The sequence below is a fragment of the Trachemys scripta genome, chromosome 2 (genome assembly GCF_013100865.1).
Source record: "Trachemys scripta elegans isolate TJP31775 chromosome 2, CAS_Tse_1.0, whole genome shotgun sequence".
In the NCBI taxonomy this organism is placed as follows: domain Eukaryota; kingdom Metazoa; phylum Chordata; order Testudines; family Emydidae; genus Trachemys; species Trachemys scripta.
The window spans coordinates 90,273,048-90,283,777 of record NC_048299.1 but is presented as its reverse complement, the minus strand read 5'-3'; the positions used below and the strand labels follow the sequence as shown (position 1 = coordinate 90,283,777).

General features: G+C 39.1%; 1 protein-coding gene and 1 long non-coding RNA gene across 5 annotated transcripts in view; one reads left to right on the top strand and one right to left on the bottom strand.

Annotated features, from left to right (window-relative positions):
* Positions 1 to 287: 287 nt before the first annotated feature.
* On the top strand, positions 288 to 7,801 carry LOC117872605. Its single transcript, XR_004644530.1, has 2 exons — positions 288 to 2,322; positions 2,988 to 7,801. It is a non-coding gene; the product is annotated as an uncharacterized LOC117872605 (long non-coding RNA).
* The window catches only part of CDK13 (cyclin dependent kinase 13), a 64,899-nt gene continuing 60,149 nt past the window's right edge, over positions 5,981 to 10,730 (bottom strand). For all 4 annotated transcript variants that reach the window (XM_034761242.1, XM_034761244.1, XM_034761243.1 and 1 more), the window contains 2 exons: positions 9,351 to 9,896; positions 5,981 to 8,737 (listed from right to left, as the gene is read on the bottom strand). In XM_034761242.1, coding sequence (XP_034617133.1) covers positions 7,890 to 8,737; positions 9,351 to 9,896 — 1,394 coding nt within the window. In that variant the 3' untranslated portion in view covers positions 5,981 to 7,889. The remainder of the gene's footprint in view (positions 8,738 to 9,350; positions 9,897 to 10,730) is intronic.

The following is a 10,730-nucleotide window of genomic DNA, read 5'->3' as shown; positions in this document are numbered from 1 at the left end:
AGTGCAGGAGGACATCAAATGTTACTTTTCCATACTGAACCTCAGTATATTGTGAGAGGGATGCTTCAGACCACAGAAGCTCCCTGGACACAGCCTGGTTAATCGCAGCAACAGAGGTGCAGAGGCAATGGTAAGTTGTAAATTCAAAACTGGTTTTTGTTTTCTAAAAATTGCAGAACTATTTGTGCTGGGGATGGGAGGTGGGCAGTCAGTGGTCATGTTACAAAGGCTTTTCCAATCATTTCAGGCATGTGGTGCCCGACTGGCAAAAGATGTTATTTAAACCTGCTGGTATGCAGCCAGTGTATTCAAATGCACAGTGACTGAACAGCACATCTGAGTGGAAAGGCCTGGACACCTACCGAAGTGGCCCTGGACCATACGCCCTTCCCCAAAATGTGACCAACTTATCTGGAGTTCATGCTGCAGGAGGAGTTTGCATCTGTCAGCATACGGGATTGGGTCAGACTTCACGAGGGAATCAACAAGATTTGGTGTTAGGTTCCACCTGGCTGAACCAGATATGACTTTATGCAAACACATGTAACTCCACTGCTGTGCCTTCCCCCCTCACCCTGCACATTTCTGGACTCATTTCAAACCCAGCCGTATTTGAGGCAAATTTTTTTGTCACCTATAGACTGCCTGGACTACCTTTACCTAAATGGACTAGATTGGTGAATGGATTTCTACCTCCTCCCCATACCGTTCACTGTTCCAGGTGGCTCATTACGCTGCTGAGTGGTTACAGAGTGGCAAACTTACAGGAATGGCAGTGGAAGGTTAGTATTTTTAAGAAGCAGGAGTGGCCTAGCAAAAATCTGCCTTTTCGCTTTCAAGGCATTTTTGCTGTTTGTATTTCCCGATCACCATCTGGAACTCCATGTTAGAGGAAGGTGGGGAACCATGTCCCTGGGATACAATCTCCTGTTAGTAGATACATGCTTCTAGCCAGGACTTCTAATAACTTTTGCATTGGTTCATAGAATGGAAATCCATCCCATTACTGTATTAAATGGAGTCAGAAACTTACCAGGCTCTGGAATGGCTTCTGACCCGTGTCGGCTGCAGGCTCCAAGTCAGGCTGTTCTTTGGAGGGGAGGCATCGAACAGCTCCTCCGAATATGGCCCTAGGATGTGCTGCTGCTCCTGTGGCAAAACCTCCCACAGGACTCTCTTCAGCAACAGAGTCACTTTGCTGGCCTCACTCTGGATTCTGAGGCCAGCAGGGTGCCATCCCAGCTGACCAGTTCATCCTGCACCATTGGCTGTTCCCAGCCTGGTGAAATGCCTCATAAAATGGGCACAATAGTGGTGAGTTGCCAACTGTGTGGTTCTGATCCCTGGTTTTCCTGTCCTCACTCTTGAGCTGTTTAAGCCACTCCCTACGCTGGTTACAAGTCTGATATATTTGCAATGCTGCCAGCTTCTTCACTATTTGCTGGTAATGCTTGATCATTCCAGTATGCTTACTGTGGTTCTGCTGGCTTTGCACCAGAGATTAATCAAAATCTGGCTGCGTTTCCATGACTATGAAGCAACGGGCTTTGCAAAAAAGGCTGGTCAGTCTCTAGTGCAAATGCTGAAAACTTTCTGATGGTGCATTTGCAGGTCTCTAGTCAGAAGCCAATGGAAGGGTTAATGCTGGCTCACTGAGCTGCTGCAGTACACCAAGAGACGTCGATTCCATTGGAGTCAATTGAGGATTCTTGGGATAGAGAGGACTAAGGAAGGTGGCCCCATGGGATTGTGGGATACTTTTGGCCAGTTGCCAGGACACGAGTCAAGCAGGACTATGTTGACATTGCAACTCAATAGGTCTTGAACCCTGGTTCCTGGCTTGGCCCCTCCAGACCCACAGGGTCCTAGGTCAAGGCTGAGAGATTTGTATGTAGATTGAAAGGGGAGGTTTAAACTGAAGCTTGAGTCCAGGTTTACAATGCTCTGTAACCATCTCCTTAGAAGCTCATGGTTTGCTAGAGATGCTTCAAATGATGAGTGTATGGATAACTGCATGCACTATTCCTTATAAAAGAAAGCACATGTGTGGTTCATAATGGTTCTTTGAAAACTAAAATGCTTCAGTTTATAGCTCAAGTTACTTTGCCTTTGTTTCTTGTCAACTGATTTCATCCTGTTATACTACTAACCTTTGTAACTCTGTACTGAAATAAGGAGTCTATGTTGTTGTTGCTTGTTTCTCTCCCATAGGCCTTGATACAATTTCCATTCAGCAGTTGAAGAAGAAACTGTCTCAATCTTTGACCGAAGACTCAGGTTTCCACTATAGTTGGTAGCAAGGCTTCCTTTTCCTGACCTCAGGTGCTTCCTTAGGTTGTGATTCACACATTTCCTGCCTCTCTACTGACTAGCTGTGTGTGTGCTGGACTAGCTCACATGTACATCACGTGCCCCCCTTCACCAGAGAAATAAAGTACTCCATCTAAATACACTGTGAATAATACTTAACATTTATTTAGAAGGAAAATGAAACCTGGTCTGTAGACTTTCCTACCTCGCTACCCTGTAGAGATGGTCATGCTGTTGAAGTTTGTTAAAGAAAAAATCTCTGGGTAAAAATTACCTATTGAGACTGTCTACATTAGATCCATTTTTCAATTTCCTTGCATTGGTTCTGCTTCAATTGTGTTAGCAACTTTGATAGAATGGTGGTGGACAGCTGCAAGGCTAAATCCTTAACACTGTAGCGGCTGCAGCAGCAGTTGTCCTAGTGCTGGTAACAGCAATGACATTAAAAATGTGAACAGTGGATATTTTTCATAAGTCATCCTAGTGTAGAAAGGGCTATTGTTAGAAGTCATGCCAGATTTGTGCATTTCTCTTCAACCATGGTATGAAAATAACCCAGTAATTAAAAAAAGTCTGGATTACTGATTTGGAGCTTTTATCAATTTTGGCCTATGCATCGATCCTCCCTTTTAGCGGGCTCGAAAATACCTCACTGATCTACATATCCTATGTTCCAGGAGATCAACCAACAGCTCAGGCAGCAGGTTCTCCAGACAGTCACCTAATTCCCTGAAGAGATCTGCACCTCTCCCATGTTCTTGCTTTGAAGTGTAAAATAATGTATCCCTTTGTTCTACAATAGATTCCAACCCTGCATAATTCAAGACCTCTTCATGCCATTTGAACTTATGTTAAAAATCACACTGAAATCTTCTCATTTGGCCTGCTAACTAAAGAATTCCCCTTTTTACTAACCTGACCCCACTGACTCTTGATCAGTTTCACTATGTAAAATACATGGGAAAAAATGAAATTAAATCAGGTTATCTTTATTCTGGTAGTTGTGACACTTCACTTGGCTTTGAAGTCTTAAGTATCCTGTGAACAATGGGTTAGTGACATCAGCACTGCAGTACTAATATTCCATTCCCATTATCACAAATTATGAATGTTAGATACACAAATTGAGTATGGTGACTGCCTGGCTTTGAAAAGCAATGGATGGCTTACAGATTTTAATATACTGAACGCTACTGAAGGTGTGGGATTCCAAAACGAATGGCGAGTCAACCTATTCCATCATAATAAAATGTAAAATAATTTTGTGATAGGCCATTTGATTTTCAAGGAGGGAAAACAAGGATAAAAAGGCTGAAGTTCTCATGGTATTTTATTTACAGGCTACTCGATACATCTTATATACAAATGGCTTAAAGAAATATCAACAATAAGTAAGCTGAAGTAACAGTTTCAGTATTTTAAATTTTGTTGCCCTAAAATAATTCTTATGATAAGAATACTTAACCTTGTTCAGTGAAAATTAGTTTGAATTTAAGTCCAGCACTTAATTTTTAAATATGAAACAGTTTAGATCTGAATCAGTTTTCTGGCAATTTTTTTTATTTAATGGCATACTTATCTGCAGAGAACACATTAATACTGCCTCAAACAATTTTAAGCATTAATCAAGATTTTTCCACCGACATAATTCAATTCTGAGACTTTTCATCCTTTGGAAGGGATTTATTTTTCTCTTCAATCTAAAACAAAAATTCAAAAAGTTTGGCTGAAATTTATTTCCTCTACTGGTAATGAAACATGGGGCCAGATCTTGTAGTTTGGGACCTAATGGAGTTTTAGTCTGAATAACAATTGCATGAAAGTTACCCGTGCTAGTTTTAAAATTAGTTTTACAGCTTATTTATAAATCTCAGCAACAGATGGGCCTTTAATAACTTTCTTCAGACTGGCACTAACTCCTGATATAAATATAACAGGAAAAGCAAACTCAAAGCATCAATAGTTTACATTAAAACTCCTTCCTCCTCTGTTTTTCGTTAAGCATCTGATGCTTAGGATGATAAAAGGTAATAGTAATTAAATATGTATTGAATAGGTATGAAAAATATAAATATGCAATTTTTAAAATGTATAAGTTTAATTTTCTAGCAATTACATTTGCATTTAAAGATCAGATTTAGTTACTTGATGGGGGGAAATGTTGTAGTTTTTTTTCTTTTTCTCCTGTTTCTTCTACTCCGGATTACTTTATCCTAGGATCATGAATTTATTTTGATGTCAGTGTCTCTCTCTCCTTTTCATTTGGCTGAAGTTATGTAATATCGTATTAGTGCAAATTGTTATGCCTGTCATACTAGCACTAGTGTTTTAAATTTTTTTACTCCAGGTAATGTTGGAGACCACTTCATTTAAAATTAACTATTCAACCCGTGGAGTAGGTCCAGGATCAAATACTTTAATCTGGATGGTAGAGAAAAACACTTTTTGATGTTGGGTCCAATTCTCTGTAGTACTTCTAGGAGGTGCAGCACAGAAGTAATCAAGGGGATAGGGGGCAAAGTAACTTTAAGCCATTTTTGCACTGCCCATATTCTGGGCACATCATAAAGCAGCCACGGGGGTTGCTCTCATTTTTTGTAGCCTTCTGAGGGCTGAGTCATAGCCTGGGATTGCTAGAGAACTGTACACTATGGACACATGACCTCCTTATCTGGGCTGCTTGTAAGGGGAGCGGCATAGGGCTCATAACCTAAAATTGTTCTGATCCTTGCAGGGTAGCAAAATGTCATACAAGGGGTGGAAGTGGGAGAAATCTATTGCCTGGGTTTTAAAAAAGGCAAGATTATTGTGGCTGCGTAATTCAGCCTGACTTTCTGAATTATTTGAACAGTGTGGACCATTGGTTTTCAAATGTTAGGCCAGTATTGCTTGAACTAAAATTAGTAGAAAATCACTGTGCAATACATATACCAGCAATGGCATGTGAATGGACTTGCTAAATCTTAATGCATTTGTTGTCATTTGGAAATCAGCTTTGTGTCCTTTTCTAATTGCTCTTTTATTCTTATTCAGTCAAGATCAAAGTCTAAAATTAGTCAGATGTTTTGATATCAACCAATACATTAACATGCCAAAGTTTCTAACTACATGGAACACCTTAATTGTCTCAGTATTTCAGTTCATAAATCAAACTGCTCTATTACTATTTATGTGGACAAGAGAGGCTGGCTTTTTACAGAAACTTTAGTGAAATAAGTATATTATCTGACTTGAAAGTTTATCTCTATGCAGGAAGCTGTAAGAGGTATGATTTCTTCCTCACATTTTATTTTTGAAAGTCAAAATCACTTATTCCTGATTTGTTCGTTATCATCTACTTTTCATTTGGACTTACCTGCTTCTTAGGGAAGTTTCACAAGGCTATTTTTTTTTTTTTTTGAAGTGCAGTACACATTAATATTTGACCATGCATTTCTTGCCACAAAGGTTGTATATGGATTTGAAAGTCTTTTGCCAGATTTTACACCTAACTTTTGCTAGATTTTTATTGTCGAGCCTGGCTTTTGTTTTATCTGAGCATACTTTTATAAAAATGGTAAGACGCTATAGCTGAACACGACAATACTAACACTATTTTGCTTGCATTTATTCTCTCCTGCAAAAAATACTAAGATGTGTTTAACTCAAGAAAAACTATTCAAACACAGTGTCATTTTATATAAAGTGTTTAATTTCTTTTAAACACAGGCTATTCAGGTCACAAATATTTGTTTCCAGCTTAGCTGCTTTTATTTTCAGACAGCAGGATTCTCTAGTGTGGCTGATGAGAACTTGGATAACTATGAGATTTAGAGGGAAGTCTAAAGAGATAAGACTCACCATGATGCAACTGCAGATACTTGAACACTATTTAGCTACATTTTAATGTTCTTCACACCGTATGCTGCAATAATTAGTCATAAATTAGAATTTTAAATGAAATAGACAACTTTGGCTTCTAATCTGAAAATCCAAGACGTCACTGACATGACTCTACTGGTAATAATGTAAGTAGAAATTTGACCTTTTTAAAAGTAATTAAACAGTCTTACATAATGTATCAATTTATCAACTGGATAATCAGTTGGAAAATTGTATCCAATATGGGCTATTAAACATTCTTTTCAGTACGTGGAAAATATAGCCATATCCCCTCTCTGCAGGAGAGAGAGAGAGACTGCTGTTCTCAGAGGAAAACATGCTGGAAAGTATAACTAATATAAAACTGGAGTGGTGGTTTCTGGTAGCAATTTTAGCTACAGTAATTTTTTTTGTTGTTCAAATCAAGTATTACAATGATCAATGGAATAGCTGAATATAGAAAGGATTAATTGGCACAATCCCAGTTTCCAGAAAATTTGAACTGCTAAATGTTCTATGTTGCATTAAATACTGGTCTTTAACCTTGGAGGCTTTCCATAATGCTTTTATATGTGGTAAAGAGGAGACAGTGTCAGCTTTCCACACAAAACTCATTAACTATTACCAATGACACTGAGGAAAAAGATTTCTCTCATTGTCTTCTTTACAGTCTATTTTACCATCCATAGCTCAGTATAAAGTAGATCTTATTTGGCAGAGGGACTACAGAAGTTAATACAGCTTTTAGAGAAAAGCTGAGGGAAACCTACCTTTCTTTAATGTCTTCACATTGACATTCTCTCAGTAAATTCAGTTTGGGGAAGGTCATTTCAATGAAGAGAAAACTTAGTATACCTACTAAATTGGCTTAGCTGACATAAATGGCAAATATGCCACTTTAAAATGCACTCTATCCAAGTTGCCTATAATTATCTCTGTTTTAATGTAGTGTATCTATATTTAAGTATTAATCTTTGAATCAAGCTACAAAATAACCTTAAAGAAAGGGAATTTCCTTTATAAGAAAAATGTGAGAATTTTCGCAGACCTTAAACTTACACGTTAAGGCACTTACCATTCAAGTAAAACAGTTTTGATACAAACATGTCTGGGAGATGGGGAAACATTTTACTACACCATCCTTTTTTTTAAAGAAAAAAATAACATTGACCAAATATTTATAAAATTGTTGCATCAAGAGAAAGGTTGTGTTTTATTATCTGAAATGAGCACAAAGTACACCTTCCACAATAACACTGAAAGCAGTGCAAAGACTGACAGTGACCTTTGACTAAAGGTAGTTTTGTAAAAAGAAAAATACCAAATAAATCAGTGCCCTGCTTTGATTGTTGTAAAATTTTTTACATAAAAGTTGGTCCAAACTTACAAAAAAAGCACAAATGTGCATAGTTCAGAAGATCTGAAAGAGTGCCATAAAAAGCTGATGTCCCTAAATTTAGCATCCACTTAAAACTGCCAAAATACAAAATAAAATTCATAACTAGAATTTGTGAACATGTACACTCAATTGATCTAGTTTTCAGACAGCATGAGTTTTAAGCAGTTTAAATTTTCCTACTGTATGCAAGACCCTTTTCCACATAAAAATAAAGCTGTTGAATTAACATTATTCAAGTCTATTGGATTGCTGCTTTAAACTGCAGCTAGAAAAAAAGTCTTTCCAGATAAAAATGATGTGCCTGAGGAAAAACAGATACTCAGTATGGTAATCCTCTGCCTCGCCCTCTGACTGTTGATGTGCTAATGTGTCCTCTGTATCCTTGGGAATATCCAGGTCCTTGGGCTGGAGAAGTCCAAGTTTGTCCATGGATGTGGCTAATGCCACTAGGGTTTTCTTGTAAATTACTTCCATAACTATAGTTGTGCATCTTTGTGGACAAAGAATGAGTACTTTCTGACCCTGTGGAAGTGTCGCCACTGTTTCCCAGAACTGCAATAGGGCCATGGCTATATTCAAACCTATGGTCCTTATCTCCACTAAATAGCAGGGGACCAGTGTTGAGGTAAATGTCTCCATAACCAGTTACTGAGCTGGGAAATGGTTCTGAAAAGGCAGGAGGTGGAGGTGCACCACCAGAGTGAGATGAAGCAGTACTGTAGTTATCCAAAGACTGAATATCTGAATTTCCAATGAAGCTTCTCCTTTCCAGTGCCCCAGATGATCCACTTCCTATTCCATCACTACCACCATAATGGGCAGAAGAGAAAGAAGATCCAAAATTATCCTTGTAGTCAGTTACATAGGAGTCTCTTGCCTGATAATCCACACTAGTTGTTACTGGTTCCTCAGTTGGCCGAACCTGATGCTGAGAAAGCAGTTGTAGAAGAGCAGCTTTCACCCCAGCATGAGGATCCGTTCCTGAAGAACTAGAAATAGGCAAATGCTGGTTTTCTGTCCGATAATCTAGGTCGTCTTCTTCAGTGAGAGGAGGTGGTTCTGGTGGCTCAGGAGGACGCTGGTCTGGGGGCAAGATGCGAGGGCGTTCTTGTTCTGGTGTTTGGTTTAGAAGCCTCATCTCAGGCTGTCTAACCAAATCATCTTGACCTAAATGGATTAAGAAGAAGAGCCTTAGAGCAAGATCTGAAATTACGTTTGACAAATAATTACAATACCAGAAGGGGGAAGAAAAAACACTTTGCAAAAATTCACAAAAGTTTGCTACCGCACTTCTTCACAAAAAATAAAGGTTAATCAACTAATTAAATGTAAGAGTATCTCCAAAATGCCTTTTCTCAGACACAAAAAGACACTATTCTCAAAGGTTCTTCAGAACTGAGAGTTCCAGGATCCTCCTGCAAGCACACCTGATCATCTAACTTAAAGATTGGGGGTGGCCATCTAGGTGCTACCATAATAATACGAACACCAACCCAGAGCCAGTATAACTGCATGTCTACACCTTAGAGTAAGCTGTGTATGTACAGTATAATAAAATCCGTCAATTATCTATGAAAGTTTTATAAAGATAGTAAGTGACAAAAGGAAATGAAATTACTTCTCACGTCCTCAGTGTCATCGCTCCTGTGAATGTTTTGCTAATGGGTATGGCATAACCATGCATACCCAGGGTACAAAGCATGATGTTAGCTGTTTATCTTCAAGTCAATCTCTCTGGTGGTCAAGATATCTACTTATCAACATTCAAAACTGTAAGTACCTGCACATGAGTATAATGATTTGATCAGATGTGGGTAAACAGATGCTGGAGATTCCGTGTCCTCCTGGTTATCAGATGCAGGAGTGCAGGGCTCCGGAGGCTGCCTGAGTTGTAACGACATTTCATTTCCTGATCCATTCTCCTTCTCCTCTAGTACAAGTTCTTTTTGCTTTGTTTGCTGAGTCTTTATTAACTGAGACAACAACACAGCAAATGCGCTCTGCACAGCTGCCTGGGCAGCATCAGTCTCAATTTTAGGCTGAGTCAGCTGAGCAGGGGGGACAGCTGGCTGAGTGACCGCTGGCTGCTGCAAAGGCTCCTGTTCTGGTGGTGGTGGAGGCGGCTGTTGCTCTGGCTGTTTTTCACCTGCTGCCAAAATACCAGCCGGGATGTTTATTTTATCTAGTTGCTGCTGAGTCTCTGCATTTATCTTAATATTCAACACTTCGGCAAAATGTGCCATGCTAACACTTGATTTAGACTGTAGAAGATTTAGCAGGATTGCCACTTCATTCTGGTTTAACTGCTGTCCAGTGCCCGTTTTCACTAAAGACAAAAAGGAGTTTTAAAAGTGTTATTTAGAACGGTCATATTTCAGAGGCTCCAAATCGAGCTTAATATACCATGGCTGATAATCTTGGCGAAGTACAGGTTTCTGACAACACAGAAATGGAATGCTTTTACAAATTAATTACATTTGGAAGAGTATTAATACGAAATTGAATAGCATGATCCAATACAGAGAAAATGACTTACAAAGGGCACGCCCACACACTAAGACAGATGAGAAACATCATGTTTGAGCTCCATTTTCCACAATACAATGAAGCCAGGGTTTAAGACCACCTGCCTTAGACAGCTGTAAGATTTCCAGTCACCACAAAGTCTCCTATCTTTGACATATTACATCCCTTTGCTTAAAAAGTGGCCATCTGTAAAACACATTTCCAGTCAGACCCTGACCCACCACATGCTTAATTTGTATGCTGTGACACCTGCTAAGGTGACCAGACAAACTGACCCAGAAGCTAATGAGCTATCTGAAGGTAATGGCATAAGTGCAAAACTACTGAGAAGGACAAGTAAAGTGCTGAGTAAGATAGAAGACTGTTCTGTTGATTTCAGAGGTGTGGGGAGACAGCCACATGAGAGCAGAAGCATGGGTTTTAAGTCACCTACTCATTGCTAGCTTTAAAGTTTAAAAGAACCCACAAAGGCACTTTATGGTGAGGCTTGTTACTTGTGTTATGAGACTTATGAACTTTAAACAGACAGAACAGATCAAGGGTACACTCAAATATGAAGCAGGAATGGAACAGGATCCCTTATTCAGGGTGCACCTACAGATTCATCATGAAAGAGAGCACATAAACCTAGCAG